This window comes from Scomber japonicus, chromosome 3 (genome assembly GCF_027409825.1).
Source record: "Scomber japonicus isolate fScoJap1 chromosome 3, fScoJap1.pri, whole genome shotgun sequence".
NCBI lineage: Eukaryota > Metazoa > Chordata > Actinopteri > Scombriformes > Scombridae > Scomber > Scomber japonicus.
Window position 1 is genome coordinate 39,605,696 of NC_070580.1, and position 18,021 is coordinate 39,623,716.

Genomic DNA, 18,021 nt, shown 5'->3' on the forward strand with positions numbered 1-18,021 from the left:
CTGCTAGAACCCTAACCCCACATCACTGCTGGAACCCTAACCCCACATCACTGCTGGAACCCTAACCCCACATCACTGCTAGAACCCTAACCCCACATCACTGCTAGAACCCTAACCCCACATCACAGCTGGAACCCTAACCCCACATCACTGCTGGAACCCTAACCCCACATCACTGCTGGAACCCTAACCCCACATCACTGCTGTAACCCTAACCCCACATCACTGCTAGAACCCTAACTCCACATCACAGCTAGAACCCTAACCCCACATCACTGCTGGAACCCTAACCCCACATCCCTGCTGGAACCCTAACCCCCACATCCTAACCCTAACCCTAACCCTAACCCTAACCCTAACCCATCACTGCTAGAACCCTAACTCCACATCACAGCTAGAACCCTAACCCCACATCACAGCTAGAACCCTAACCCCACATCACTGCTAGAACCCTAACCCCACATCACAGCTGGAACCCTAACCCCACATCACTGCTGGAACCCTAACCCCACATCACTGCTGGAACCCTAACCCCACATCACTGCTAGAACCCTAACCCCACATCACTGCTAGAACCCTAACTCCACATCACAGCTAGAACCCTAACCCCACATCACTGCTGGAACCCTAACCCCACATCCCTGCTGGAACCCTAACCCCACATCACTGCTAGAACCCTAACCCCACATCACTGCTGGAACCCTAACCCCACATCACTGCTGGAACCCTAACCCCACATCACTGCTGGAACCCTAACCCCACATCACTGCTAGAACCCTAACCCCACATCACTGCTAGAACCCTAACCCCACATCACTGCTAGAACCCTAACCCCACATCACTGCTGGAACCCTAACCCCACATCACTGCTGGAACCCTAACCCCACATCACTGCTGGAACCCTAACCCCACATCCCTGCTGGAACCCTAACCCCACATCACTGCTAGAACCCTAACCCCACATCACTGCTGGAACCCTAACCCCACATCACTGCTGGAACCCTAACCCCACATCACTGCTGGAACCCTAACCCCACATCACTGCTGGAACCCTAACCCCACATCACTGCTGGAACCCTAACCCCACATCACTGCTGGAACCCTAACCCCACATCACAGCTGGAACCCTAACCCCACATCACTGCTGGAACCCTAACCCCACATCACTGCTAGAACCCTAACCCCACATCACTGCTAGAACCCTAACCCCACATCACAGCTGGAACCCTAACCCCACATCACTGCTGGAACCCTAACCCCACATCACTGCTGGAACCCTAACCCTACATCACAGCTGGAACCCTAACCCCACATCCCTGCTGGAACCCTAACCCTACATCACAGCTGGAACCCTAACCCCACATCACAGCTGGACATGATGTAGTGAATACTGAGAGGAGTTAAAGTGTTCTCATGTTCTCACACTGAGTGTTAAAGGGTTCTCATGTTCTCATACTGAGTGTTAAAGTGTTCTCATGTTCTCACACTGAGTGTTAAAGGGTTCTCATGTTCTCACACTGAGTGTTAAAGTGTTCTCATGTTCTCATACTGAGAGTTAAAGGGTTCTCATGTTCTCACACTGAGTGTTAAAGGGTTCTCATGTTCTCACACTGAGTGTTAAAGGGTTCTCATGTTCTCATACTGAGTGTTAAAGTGTTCTCATGTTCTCACACTGAGTGTTAAAGGGTTCTCATGTTCTCACACTGAGTGTTAAAGTGTTCTCATGTTCTCATACTGAGAGTTAAAGGGTTCTCATGTTCTCACACTGAGTGTTAAAGGGTTCTCATGTTCTCATACTGAGTGTTAAAGTGTTCTCATGTTCTCACACTGAGTGTTAAAGTGTTCTCATGTTCTCATACTGAGAGTTAAAGGGTTCTCATGTTCTCACACTGAGTGTTAAAGGGTTCTCATGTTCTCATACTGAGTGTTAAAGGGTTCTCATGTTCTCACACTGAGCAGGAGAGGAACGAAGAACCCTGAAAATAAAAACAAGCAGCAATGATCAGACTCACATTTACTGTTATATATAAAACAGCTGAGTCCAGATCAGCTGATCCGTTTCCTGGTGTGTGTGTGTGTGTGTGGGGGGGGGGGGGGGGGAGGAGGGGTTAGTCATGTGACTGCCGGGAGGAGTGGTCATGTGATCAGCAGGGTCATATGACCTGATGTGATTCTTTATTGTCGGCAGCAACAAGACGGAGAACAAGGTGAGCTCCCGGTCCGGTGTGTGTGTGAGAGAGAGAGAGAGAGTTTAAGTGTGCGTGTGTCTCTGTGTGTGTGTGTGTGTGTGTGTGAGTGTGTGTGAGAGAGAGTTTAAGTGTGCGTGTGTGTGAGTGTGTTTACATGTGTGTGAGTGTCTGTCTGTTTGTATGTGAGTGAGTTAGCAGTTAGCAGTTAGCTCCTCACGTGTTAACAGTTTTAATGATAAATAACGTCGCTTACTTCCGATGTTATATCGCGCCCCCCCCCCCCCCCCCCCCCCCCCGCAGCGAAGGAAGCGCGGTAAAAGAACAAGGAAGTAAATAATTCTAACTTCCGGTGTGTTAGCCTGAGCTAACAGGAAGTAATTTTAATTTCCTGTTTTACATTTATTAATAAATTAAACTGACACGCCCCTCTGTGACATCACAGCTCAGTAACCAATCATATCGTTGGACTGTAAGCAGCGTCACTAGACACAGGTGGTGTGATGTCACTTCCTTTGTGGTTACAGATGCAGGTGTTGATGATGTCACTTCCTGTGGCGTTGCTGTGTTACTTCCTGTCCTCTCTGCTATTGGCTGACGCAGCGCCGGCGGGCGATGAGGTCACGTACCTGCCGGGACTCCAGAAACAGCCGAGCTTCAAACAGTACTCCGGTTACCTGAGCGTAGCCGACGGGAAACACCTGCACTACTGGTCAGTGTTCCCTCACCTGACCCCTGACCCCTGACCCTCACCTTTCACCTCACCTGACCCTCACCTGACCCTCACCTGACCCTCACCTTTCACCTCACCTGACCCTCACCTGTCACCTCACCTGACCCTCACCTGACCCTCACCTTTCACCTCACCTTTCACCTCACCTGACCCTCACCTTTCACCTCACCTGACCCTCACCTTTCACCTCACCTGACCCTCACCTGACCCTCACCTTTCACCTCACCTGTTGACTCACCTTTCACCTCACCTGACCCTCACCTTTCACCTCACCTGTTGACTCACCTTTCACCTCACCTGACCCTCACCTGACCCTCACCTGACCTTCACCTTTCACCTCACCTGACCCTCACCTGACCCTCACCTGACCCTCACCTTTCACCTCACCTTTCACCTGTTGACTCACCTTTCACCTCACCTGTTGACTCACCTGTTGACTCACCTGTTGACTCACCTGTTGACTCACCTGTTGACTCACCTGTTGACTCACCTGTGCAGGTTTGTGGAGTCCCAGAAGGACCCGTCCTCGGCCCCGGTGGTGCTGTGGCTGAACGGAGGTCCAGGCTGCAGCTCTCTGGACGGACTGCTGACTGAACATGGACCCTTCCTGGTAGGTTACCTGTGACTCCACCTGAGCACACCCACCTGCCTCAGTGTGATGTCACGGCCTCAGTGTGATGTCACGGCCTCAGTGTGATGTCACGGCCTCAGTGTGATGTCACGGCCTCAGTGTGATGTCACAGCCTCAGTGTGATGTCACGGCCTCAGTGTGATGTCACGGCCTCAGTGTGATGTCACGGCCTCAGTGTGATGTCACGGCCTCAGTGTGATGTCACGGCCTCAGTGTGATGTCATGTGTTTCAGATCCAGGACGACGGCGTGACGCTGCAGTACAACCCGTACTCCTGGAACCAGGTGAGGTCATCGTGAGGTCACCGTGAGGTCATCGTCACGCCATCATGTGACTCCTGTGGTTTGATCACATGGTTCATGTCTGAGCTTCTGATTGGTTGTTTCTGGACAGATTGCCAACGTGCTGTACCTGGAGTCTCCAGCAGGAGTCGGATTCTCGTACTCAGACGATCAGAACTACGTCACCAACGACACCGAGGTCAGTAACGCTGCTGCTGATTGGCTCACAGGTGTTCACTGCCGGCTGCTGATTGGCTCACAGGTGTTCACTGCCAGCTGCTGATTGGCTCACAGGTGTTCACTGCCGGCTGCTGATTGGCTCACAGGTGTTCACTGCCGGCTGCTGATTGGCTCACGGTGTGTTTTCTCGCAGGTATCGATGAATAACTTCCTGGCTCTGAAGGAGTTCTTCCGCTTGTTTCCAGAGTTCAGTAAGAACCAACTTTTCCTGACGGGAGAAAGTTACGGAGGAATCTACATCCCGACGCTGGCGGAGAGGGTGATGGAGGACCCCACCCTCAACCTGCAGGTACTAGTACTACTACTAGTAGTAGTACTACTAATACTACTGCAGTACTACTACTAGTAGTACTACTACTAGTAGTAGTACTATTAATACTACTGCAGTACTACTACTAGTAGTACTACTACTAGTACTAACCCTAACCCCACCCTCAACCTGCAGGTACTAGTACTACTACTAGTACTACTACTACTAGTACTGCAGTACTACTACTAGTACTAACCCTAACCCCACCCTCAACCTGCAGGTACTAGTACTACTAGTACTACTGCAGTACTAGTACTACTACTAATACTAACCCTAACCCCACCCTCAACCTGCAGGTACTGGTACTACTCACTATTACTGCAGTACTAGTACTACTACTACTATTACTGCAGTACTAGTAGTAGTACTGCACTATTAGTACTATTAGTACTCACCTGTGTCACCTGTCTGCAGGGCGTTGCCGTGGGTAACGGGATGTCCAGCTACGAGATGAACGATAACTCTCTGGTGTTCTTCGCCTACTATCACGGTCTGCTGGGGAGCCGTCTGTGGACCCAGCTGCAGACGTTCTGCTGCTCCGACGGAACCTGCAACTTCTACAACAACCCCCAACCCAACTGCACCACCGCCGTGAGTCTCACCCACTGAAACCAGTCTGACCCACTGAAACCAGTTTACCTCAGGTCCTGACCAGTCTGACCCACTGAAACCAGTTTACCTCAGGTCCTGACCAGTCTGACCCACTGAAACCAGTTTACCTCAGGTCCTGACCCACTGAAACCAGTTTACCTCAGGTCCTGACCAGTCTGACCCACTGAAACCAGTTTACCTCAGGTCCTGACCAGTCTGACCCACTGAAACCAGTTTACCTCAGGCCCTGACCAGTCTGACCCAGTGGAACCAGTTTACCTCAGGCCCTGACCCACTGGAACCAGTTTACCTCAGGCCCTGACCCACTGAAACCAGTTTACCTCAGGTCCTGACCCACTGAAACCAGTTTACCTCAGGCCCTGACCAGTCTGACCCACTGAAACCAGTTTACCTCAGGCCCTGACCAGTCTGACCCACTGGAACCAGTTTACCTCAGGCCCTGACCCACTGGAACCAGTTTACCTCAGGTCCTGACCCACTGGAACCAGTTTACCTCAGGCCCTGACCCACTGGAACCAGTTTACCTCAGGTCCTGACCCACTGGAACCAGTTTACCTCAGGCCCTGACCCACTGAAACCAGTTTACCTCAGGCCCTGACCAGTCTGACCCACTGAAACCAGTTTACCTCAGGTCCTGACCCACTGGAACCAGTTTACCTCAGGCCCTGACCAGTCTGACCCACTGAAACCAGTTTACCTCAGGCCCTGACCAGTCTGACCCACTGGAACCAGTTTACCTCAGGCCCTGACCAGTCTGACCCACTGAAACCAGTTTACCTCAGGTCCTGACCAGTCTGACCCACTGGAACCAGTTTACCTCAGGTCCTGACCAGTCTGACCCACTGAAACCAGTTTACCTCAGGTCCTGACCAGTCTGACCCACTGGAACCAGTTTACCTCAGGCCCTGACCAGTCTGACCCACTGGAACCAGTTTACCTCAGGTCCTGACCCACTGGAACCAGTTTACCTCAGGCCCTGACCCACTGGAACCAGTTTACCTCAGGTCCTGACCAGTCTGACCCACTGAAACCAGTTTACCTCAGGCCCTGACCCACTGGAACCAGTTTACCTCAGGTCCTGACCCACTGAAACCAGTTTACCTCAGGTCCTGACCAGTCTGACCCACTGAAACCAGTTTACCTCAGGTCCTGACCAGTCTGACCCACTGAAACCAGTTTACCTCAGGCCCTGACCAGTCTGACCCAGTGGAACCAGTTTACCTCAGGCCCTGACCCACTGGAACCAGTTTACCTCAGGCCCTGACCAGTCTGACCCACTGAAACCAGTTTACCTCAGGTCCTGACCCACTGAAACCAGTTTACCTCAGGCCCTGACCAGTCTGACCCACTGAAACCAGTTTACCTCAGGCCCTGACCAGTCTGACCCACTGGAACCAGTTTACCTCAGGCCCTGACCCACTGGAACCAGTTTACCTCAGGCCCTGACCCACTGGAACCAGTTTACCTCAGGCCCTGACCCACTGGAACCAGTTTACCTCAGGTCCTGACCCACTGGAACCAGTTTACCTCAGGCCCTGACCCACTGGAACCAGTTTACCTCAGGTCCTGACCCACTGGAACCAGTTTACCTCAGGCCCTGACCCACTGAAACCAGTTTACCTCAGGCCCTGACCAGTCTGACCCACTGAAACCAGTTTACCTCAGGTCCTGACCCACTGGAACCAGTTTACCTCAGGCCCTGACCAGTCTGACCCACTGAAACCAGTTTACCTCAGGTCCTGACCCACTGGAACCAGTTTACCTCAGGCCCTGACCAGTCTGACCCACTGAAACCAGTTTACCTCAGGTCCTGACCAGTCTGACCCACTGGAACCAGTTTACCTCAGGTCCTGACCAGTCTGACCCACTGGAACCAGTTTACCTCAGGCCCTGACCAGTCTGACCCACTGGAACCAGTTTACCTCAGGTCCTGACCCACTGGAACCAGTTTACCTCAGGTCCTGACCAGTATGTTGTGTCTCCTGCAGCTGTCTGAAGTTCAGGACATCGTCTACAGTTCAGGACTGAACATGTACAACCTGTACGCCTCCTGTCCAGGTGGAGTCCACCAGAGGTTCAGGTAAGCTGTGATGACTCACCTGCTGCAGCTGTGGACAGGTGTTGACTTCCTGTTGTCCCAGGTGTTGACTTCCTGTTGTCCCAGGTGTTGACTTCCTGTTGTCCCAGCTGTGGACAGGTGTTGACTTCCTGTTGTCCCAGGTGTTGACTTCCTGTTGTCCCAGGTGTTGACTTCCTGTTGTCCCAGCTGTGGACAGGTGTTAACTTCCTGTTGTCCCAGGTGTTGACTTCCTGTTGTCCCAGGTGTTGACTTCCTGTTGTCCCAGGTGTTGACTTCCTGTTGTCCCAGCTGTGGTCAGGTGTTGACTTCCTGTTGTCGTCAGCTGTGGACAGGTGTTGACTTCCTGTTGTCCCAGCTGTGGACAGGTGTTGACTTCCTGTTGTCCCAGCTGTGGACAGGTGTTGACTTCCTGTTGTCCCAGGTGTTGACTTCCTGTTGTCCCAGCTGTGGACAGGTGTTGACTTCCTGTTGTCCCAGCTGTGGACAGGTGTTGACTTTCTGTTTTCCCAGCTGTGGACAGGTGTTGACTTCCTGTTGTCCCAGCTGTGGTCAGGTGTTGACTTCCTGTTGTCCTCAGCTGTGGACAGGTGTTGACTTCCTGTTGTCCCAGCTGTGGACAGGTGTTGACTTCCTGTTGTCCCAGCTGTGGACAGGTGTTGACTTCCTGTTGTCCCAGCTGTGGTCAGGTGTTGACTTCCTGTTGTCCCAGCTGTGGTCAGGTGTTGACTTCCTGTTGTCCCAGCTGTGGACAGGTGTTGACTTCCTGTTGTCCTCAGCTGTGGTCAGGTGTTGACTTCCTGTTGTCCCAGCTGTGGTCAGGTGTTGACTTCCTGTTGTCCCAGCTGTGGTCAGGTGTTGACTTCCTGTTGTCCTCAGCTGTGGTCAGGTGTTGACTTCCTGTTGTCCTCAGCTGTGGTCAGGTGTTGACTTCCTGTTGTCCTCAGCTGTGGTCAGGTGTTGACTTCCTGTTGTCCCAGCTGTGGACAGGTGTTGACTTCCTGTTGTCCCAGCTGTGGACAGGTGTTGACTTCCTGTTGTCCTCAGTCTCCAGGCAGGTGAGCTGGTGATCAGAGATCTGGGAAACTCCTTCATCAACCATCCGTGGACGAAGCTCTGGAAGCAGGTCTGTAGAACCCAGCTGATGACATCACTCACCTGAGGACAGGTGTTCCTCTGACTCTGTGTGTGTGTGTGTGTGTGTGTGTGTGTGTGTGTGTGTGTGTGTGTAGAAGTTACAGAGCCTGGCGTCTCTCCACCTGTCGGTGCGTCTGGACCCCCCCTGCACTAACTCCACCCCCTCCTCCCTTTACCTGAACAACGCGTACGTCAGAGCCGCTCTGCACATCAGCCCCAAAGCTCTGGACTGGGTCATCTGCAGGTAACACACCTACACACACTACACACTACACACTACACACACTACACACACTACACACTACACACTACACACACTACACACACTACACACTACACACACTACACACTACACACACTACACACACTACACACCTACACACACTACACACCTACACACACTACACACACTACACACCTACACACACTACACACTACACACACTACACACACTACACACTACACACTACACACACTACACACACTACACACTACACACACTACACACTACACACACTACACACACTACACACCTACACACACTACACACTACACACTACACACACACTACACACACACTACACACTACACACTACACACACACTACACACTACACACTACACACTACACACACTACACACACACTACACACTACACACTACACACACACTACACACTACACACTACACACTACACACACACTACACACTACACACACTACACACTACACACACTACACACTACACACTACACACACTACACACTACACACACACACACACACCTACACACTACACACTACACACACTACACACCACACACTACACACACACACTACACACTACACACACTACACACACTACACACACTACACACTACACACACACTACACACACTACACACTACACACACACACTACACACCACACACCTACACACACTACACACACTACACACACTACACACTACACACTACACACTACACACACACTACACACTACACACACTACACACTACACACACTACACACTACACACTACACACACTACACACTACACACACACACACACACCTACACACTACACACTACACACTACACACACACACTACACACACTACACACTACACACACTACACACACTACACACACTACACACACTACACACACTACACACTACACACACTACACACTACACACACTACACACACTACACACACTACACACTACACACTACACACTACACACACACACTACACACTACACACACACACACTACACACACACACACACACCTACACACTACACACTACACACTACACACACACACTACACACACTACACACTACACACACTACACACCACACACTACACACACACACTACACACTACACACACTACACACACTACACACACTACACACTACACACACACTACACACACTACACACTACACACACACACTACACACCACACACCTACACACACTACACACTACACACTACACACACACACTACACACTACACACACACACACTACACACTACACACACACACACACACCTACACACTACACACTACACACTACACACACACACTACACACACTACACACTACACACACTACACACCACACACTACACACACACACTACACACTACACACACTACACACACTACACACACTACACACTACACACACACTACACACACTACACACTACACACACACACTACACACCACACACCTACACACACTACACACACTACACACTACACACTACACACACTACACACACTACACACTACACACTACACACTACACACACACACTACACACTACACACTACACACTACACACTACACACTACACACACTACACACACACTACACACTACACACTACACACTACACACACTACACACTACACACACACTACACACTACACACTACACACACACTACACACACTACACACTACACACACTACACACACACTACACACACTACACACTACACACTACACACACTACACACACTACACACACTACACACACTACACACTACACACTACACACCACACTACACACACCACACTACACACTACACACTACACACTACACACACTACACACTACACACACACTACACACTACACACTACACACACTACACACTACACACTACACACACACTACACACTACACACACTACACACACACTACACACTACACACTACACACACTACACACACTACACACACTACACACTACACACACTACACACTACACACTACACACACACTACACACTACACACACTACACACACTACACACACTACACACTACACACACTACACACACACTACACACTACACACACTACACACACTACACACACTACACACTACACACTACACACACTACACACTACACACTACACACACTACACACTACACACACACTACACACTACACACTACACACACTACACACTACACACACACTACACACTACACACACTACACACACACTACACACACTACACACACTACACACACTACACACACTACACACTACACACTACACACCACACTACACACACCACACTACACACTACACACTACACACTACACACTACACACTACACACACTACACACCACACACTACACACTACACACACTACACACTACACACACACCTACACACACTACACACACTACACACACTACACACACTACACACTACACACTACACACCACACTACACACACCACACTACACACTACACACACCACACTACACACTACACACACCACACTACACACTACACACTACACACACTACACACCACACACTACACACACACACACACTACACACTACACACACTACACACTACACACACACCTACACACACTACACACACTACACACTACACACTACACTACACACACCACACTACACACTACACACTACACACACTACACACCACACACTACACACACACACACACACTACACACTACACACACTACACACTACACACACACCTACACACACTACACACACTACACACTACACACCACACTACACACACCACACTACACACTACACACACCACACTACACACTACACACTACACACACTACACACCACACACTACACACACACACACACACTACACACTACACACACTACACACACTACACACTACACACACACACTACACACTACACACACTACACACTACACACACACCTACACACACTACACACTACACACACACACACACACTACACACTACACACTACACACACACACACACACTACACACTACACACTACACACACTACACACCACACACTACACACACACACACACACTACACACTACACACACTACACACACTACACACACACACACACACACCTACACACACTACACACACTACACACACACACACACTACACACACTACACACACTACACACTACACACACTACACACTACACACACTACACACACTACACACTACACACACTACACACTACACACTACACACTACACACTACACACACTACACACTACACACTACACACACTACACACTACACACACTACACACTACACACACTACACTCTACACACTACACACTACACACACACACACTACACACTACACACTACACACACACTACACACTACACACACTACACACACTACACACTACACACACTACACACACTACACACTACACACTACACACACTACACACTACACACTACACACTACACACACTACACACTACACACTACACACTACACACACTACACACTACACACTACACACTACACACACTACACACTACACACTACACACACTACACACTACACACACTACACACTACACACACTACACACTACACACTACACACACTACACACTACACACTACACACACACACACTACACACACACACTACACACTACACACTACACACTACACACTACACACTACACACACACACACACACACACACCTACACACACTACACACTACACACTACACACACACACACACACCCCTACACACACTACACACACTACACACACTACACACTACACACACTACACACACACACTACACACTACACACTACACACACTACACACTACACACTACACACACACACTACACACTACACACTACACACTACACACTACACACTACACACTACACACTACACACACTACACACTACACACTACACACACACACTACACACTACACACACACACTACACACTACACACTACACACTACACACTACACACTACACACACTACACACACTACACACTACACACTACACACACTACACACACACACTACACACTACACACTACACACTACACACTACACACACTACACACTACACACTACTACACACACTACACACTACACACACTACACACTACACACTACACACTACACACACCTCTACACACTACACACTACACACTACACACACTACACACTACACACACTACACACACCTGTACACTACACACACACACACACTACACACACCTGTACACACACACACACACACACTACACACTACACACACCTGTACACACTACACACACTACACACTACACACACTACACACACACACACTACACACACTACACACACACTACACACTACACACACCTGTACACACTACACACACTACACACTACACACACTACACACACACACACTACACACACCTGTACACACACACACTACACACACTACACACTACACACACACACTACACACACCTGTACACACTACACACACACTACACACACACACACCACACACTACACACTACACACACACACCTACACACACTACACACACCTGTACACACCACACACTACACACCTGTACACACTACACACACCTCTACACACTACACACTACACACACACCTGTACACACTACACACACCTGTACACACTACACACTACACACACACCTGTACACACTACACACACCTGGCCCTCTGACCTCTGACCTCTGACCTGTGTTGCAGCTCTGAGGTGAACCTGAACTACGGCCGGCTCTACATGGACGTGAGGAAGCAGTACCTGAAGCTGCTCGCTGCTCTGGTCGGTTCCACGGTTCTAAAGGTTCTAAAGGTTCTAAAGGTCTTCACCGTAAAACATTGAGCCGTAACTCATCAGCGGACCGTTCTCTGTTCTCTGTTCTCGGTTCTCTGTTCTCGGTTCTCGGTTCTCTGCAGAAGTACCGGGTCCTGGTCTATAACGGGGACGTGGACATGGCCTGTAACTTCATGGGGGACGAGTGGTTTGTGGAGTCTCTGCAGCAGCAGGTGAGAACAGACGGAGAACAGGTGGGGAACAGGGGTTAGGAACAGGTGAGAACAGACGGAGAACAGGTGGGGAACAGGGGTTAGGAACAGGTGAGAACAGACGGAGAACAGGTGGGGAACAGGGGTTAGGAACAGGTGAGAACAGACGGAGAACAGGTGAGAACAGACGGAGAACAGGTGGGGAACAGGGGTTAGGAACAGGTGAGAACAGACGGAGAACAGGTGGGGAACAGGGGTTAGGAACAGGTGAGAACAGACGGAGAACAGGTGGGGAACAGGGGTTAGGAACAGGTGAGAACAGACGGAGAACAGGTGGGGAACAGGGGTTAGGAACAGGTGAGAACAGACGGAGAACAGGTGGGGAACAGGGGTTAGGAACAGGTGAGAACAGACGGAGAACAGGTGGGGAACAGGTGAGAACAGACGGAGAACAGGTGGGGAACAGGTGGGGAACAGGTGAGAACAGACGGAGAACAGGTGGGGAACAGGTGGGGAACAGGTGAGAACAGACGGAGAACAGGTGGGGAACAGGGGTTAGGAACAGGTGAGAACAGATGGAGAACAGGTGGGGAACAGGGGTTAGGAACAGGTGAGAACAGACGGAGAACAGGTGGGGAACAGGGGTTAGGAACAGGTGAGAACAGACGGAGAACAGGTGGGGAACAGGGGTTAGGAACAGGTGAGAACAGACGGAGAACAGGTGGGGAACAGGGGTTAGGAACAGGTGAGAACAGACGGAGAACAGGTGAGAACAGACGGAGAACAGGTGGGGAACAGGGGTTAGGAACAGGTGAGAACAGACGGAGAACAGGTGGGGAACAGGGGTTAGGAACAGGTGAGAACAGACGGAGAACAGGTGGGGAACAGGGGTTAGGAACAGGTGAGAACAGACGGAGAACAGGTGGGGAACAGGGGTTAGGAACAGGTGAGAACAGACGGAGAACAGGTGGGGAACAGGGGTTAGGAACAGGTGAGAACAGACGGAGAACAGGTGGGGAACAGGGGTTAGGAACAGGTGAGAACAGACGGAGAACAGGTGGGGAACAGGGGTTAGGAACAGGTGAGAACAGACGGAGAACAGGTGGGGAACAGGTGGGGAACAGGTGAGAACAGACGGAGAACAGGTGGGGAACAGGTGGGGAACAGGTGAGAACAGACGGAGAACAGGTGGGGAACAGGGGTTAGGAACAGGTGAGAACAGATGGAGAACAGGTGGGGAACAGGGGTTAGGAACAGGTGAGAACAGACGGAGAACAGGTGGGGAACAGGGGTTAGGAACAGGTGAGAACAGACGGAGAACAAGTGGGGAACAGGGGTTAGGAACAGGTGAGAACAGACGGAGAACAGGTGGGGAACAGGGGTTAGGAACAGGTGAGAACAGACGGAGAACAGGTGGGGAACAGGGGTTAGGAACAGGTGAGAACAGACGGAGAACAGGTGGGGAACAGGGGTTAGGAACAGGTGAGAACAGACGGAGAACAGGTGGGGAACAGGGGTTAGGAACAGGTGAGAACAGACGGAGAACAGGTGGGGAACAGGGGTTAGGAACAGGTGAGAACAGACGGAGAACAGGTGGGGAACAGGTGAGAACAGACGGAGAACAGGTGGGGAACAGGGGTTAGGAACAGGTGAGAACAGACGGAGAACAGGTGGGGAACAGGGGTTAGGAACAGGTGAGAACAGACGGAGAACAGGTGGGGAACAGGGGTTAGGAACAGGTGAGAACAGACGGAGAACAGGTGGGGAACAGGGGTTAGGAACAGGTGAGAACAGGGGTTAGGAACAGGTGAGAACAGACGGAGAACAGGTGGGGAACAGGGGTTAGGAACAGGTGAGAACAGACGGAGAACAGGTGGGGAACAGGGGTTAGGAACAGGTGAGAACAGACGGAGAACAGGTGGGGAACAGGGGTTAGGAACAGGTGAGAACAGACGGAGAACAGGTGGGGAACAGGGGTTAGGAACAGGTGAGAACAGACGGAGAACAGGTGGGGAACAGGTGAGAACAGACGGAGAACAGGTGGGGAACAGGGGTTAGGAACAGGTGAGAACAGACGGAGAACAGGTGGGGAACAGGGGTTAGGAACAGGTGAGAACAGACGGAGAACAGGTGGGGAACAGGGGTTAGGAACAGGTGAGAACAGACGGAGAACAGGTGGGGAACAGGGGTTAGGAACAGGTGAGAACAGACGGAGAACAGGTGGGGAACAGGTGAGAACAGACGGAGAACAGGTGGGGAACAGGTGGGGAACAGGTGAGAACAGACGGAGAACAGGTGGGGAACAGGGGTTAGGAACAGGTGAGAACAGACGGAGAACAGGTGGGGAACAGGGGTTAGGAACAGGTGAGAACAGACGGAGAACAGGTGGGGAACAGGGGTTAGGAACAGGTGAGAACAGACGGAGAACAGGTGGGGAACAGGGGTTAGGAACAGGTGAGAACAGACGGAGAACAGGTGGGGAACAGGGGTTAGGAACAGACGGAGAACAGACGGAGAACAGGTGGGGAACAGGGGTTAGGAACAGGTGAGAACAGACGGAGAACAGGTGGGGAACAGGGGTTAGGAACAGGTGAGAACAGACGGAGAACAGGTGGGGAACAGGTGAGAACAGACGGAGAACAGGTGGGGAACAGGGGTTAGGAACAGGTGAGAACAGACGGAGAACAGGTGGGGAACAGGGGTTAGGAACAGGTGAGAACAGACGGAGAACAGGTGGGGAACAGGGGTTAGGAACAGGTGAGAACAGACGGAGAACAGGTGGGGAACAGGGGTTAGGAACAGGTGAGAACAGACGGAGAACAGGTGGGGAACAGGGGTTAGGAACAGGTGAGAACAGACGGAGAACAGGTGGGGAACAGGGGTTAGGAACAGGTGAGAACAGACGGAGAACAGGTGGGGAACAGGTGAGAACAGACGGAGAACAGGTGGGGAACAGGGGTTAGGAACAGGTGAGAACAGACGGAGAACAGGTGGGGAACAGGGGTTAGGAACAGGTGAGAACAGACGGAGAACAGGTGGGGAACAGGGGTTAGGAACAGGTGAGAACAGACGGAGAACAGGTGGGGAACAGGGGTTAGGAACAGGTGAGAACAGACGGAGAACAGGTGGGGAACAGGGGTTAGGAACAGGTGAGAACAGATGGAGAACAGGTGGGGAACAGGGGTTAGGAACAGGTGAGAACAGACGGAGAACAGGTGGGGAACAGGGGTTAGGAACAGGTGAGAACAGACGGAGAACAGGTGGGGAACAGGGGTTAGGAACAGGTGAGAACAGACGGAGAACCCGGAGAACCGCATCGGTTCTTACCTGAATGTGATGAACGTTAATCAGCTGATTTGAAAACTGTGAAACATGAAGCTTTACTGCTGTGATGATGAGGAACAGGTAAATGTCACATGGTCACGTGGTGACACCACTTTATGACACGTTTCCTTTCAGAGACGTGTCTCTGGTGTAACTGTGTCTTTGGTGTAACTGTGTCTCTGGTGTAACTGTGTCACCGTGTCTCTGGTGTCTCTGGTGTAACTGTGTCTCTGGTGTAACTGTGTCTCTGGTGTAACTGTGTCACCGTGTCTCTGGTGTAACTGTGTAACCGTGTCTCTGGTGTAACTGTGTCTCTGGTGTAACTGTGTCTCTGGTGTAACTGTGTCTCTGGTGTAACTGTGTCACCGTGTCTCTGGTGTCTCTGGTGTAACTGTGTCTCTGGTGTAACTGTGTAACCGTGTCTCTGGTGTAACTGTGTCTCTGGTGTAACTGTGTCTCTGGTGTAACTGTGTCACCGTGTCTCTGGTGTAACTGTGTAACCGTGTCTCTGGTGTAACTGTGTCTCTGGTGTAACTGTGTAACCGTGTCTCTGGTGTAACCGTGTCTCTGGTGTAACTGTGTCTCTGGTGTAACTGTGTCTCTGGTGTAACTGTGTCACCGTGTCTCTGGTGTAACTGTGTAACCGTGTCTCTGGTGTAACTGTGTAACCGTGTCTCTCTGGTGTAACTGTGTAACCGTGTCTCTGGTGTAACCGTGTCTCTCTGGTGTAACCGTCAGGTGGAGGTGCAGAGGCGTCCGTGGCTCTATGACGATGAGGACGGTCGGCAGGTCGGAGGATTCGTTAAAGAGTTTAACAACATTGCCTTCCTCACTGTGAAGGTATGACCTCATCATCACGCTGTGACATCATCACGCTGTGACATCATGATGTTTGCTGACCTTTGACCTCTGTTCTCCTACAGGGTTCAGGTCACATGGTTCCATCAGATAAACCAATCGCTGCGTTCGCCATGTTCTCCAGATTCATCAAGAAACAGCCCTACTGACCCCCCCGCCCCCCCCCCCACTGACGACTGACCCCCCCCCCCCCCGACGACTGACCTCTGGACCCCCCCCACTGACCTCTGACCCTTGACCTCTGACCCCCCCCCACTGACCTCTGACCCTTGACCTCTAACCCCCCC

At 51.1% G+C, this 18,021-nt stretch overlaps 1 protein-coding gene across 3 annotated transcripts; it reads left to right on the top strand.

The window, feature by feature from the left end:
- Positions 1-2,157: 2,157 nt before the first annotated feature.
- ctsa (cathepsin A) lies at positions 2,158-18,021 on the top strand. Of its 3 annotated transcripts, none has more exons than XM_053315695.1 (15): positions 2,158-2,223; positions 2,714-2,898; positions 3,418-3,529; positions 3,784-3,834; positions 3,944-4,030; positions 4,205-4,360; positions 4,796-4,972; positions 6,982-7,073; positions 8,118-8,196; positions 8,303-8,451; positions 13,274-13,349; positions 13,484-13,573; positions 17,615-17,716; positions 17,800-17,880; positions 17,970-18,021. In XM_053315695.1, the coding sequence occupies exons 2-15, from the start codon at positions 2,714-2,716 to the stop codon at positions 17,970-17,972; spliced, it is 1,440 nt and encodes a 479-aa protein (XP_053171670.1). In that variant the 5' UTR covers positions 2,158-2,223; the 3' UTR covers positions 17,973-18,021. The 3 variants fall into 3 exon arrangements, with proteins under 3 accessions (XP_053171670.1, XP_053171669.1, XP_053171671.1); XM_053315696.1 differs by having other exon boundaries at positions 2,177-2,207; XM_053315694.1 differs by lacking the exon at positions 17,970-18,021 and having other exon boundaries at positions 17,800-17,920.

What these genes read in the sequence shown, in the direction of transcription:
- ctsa (XM_053315695.1), top strand. Translation starts at nt 2,714, where the DNA reads ATGCAGGTGTTGATGATGTCACTTCCTGTGGCGTTGCTGTGTTACTTC. An exon ending in ACCCCACCCTCAACCTGCAG is followed by an intron (nt 4,361 to 4,795) that starts GTACTAGTACTA and finishes ACCTGTCTGCAG; the next exon opens with GGCGTTGCCGTGGGTAACGG. An exon ending in CTGGACTGGGTCATCTGCAG is followed by an intron (nt 8,452 to 13,273) that starts GTAACACACCTA and finishes CCTGTGTTGCAG; the next exon opens with CTCTGAGGTGAACCTGAACT.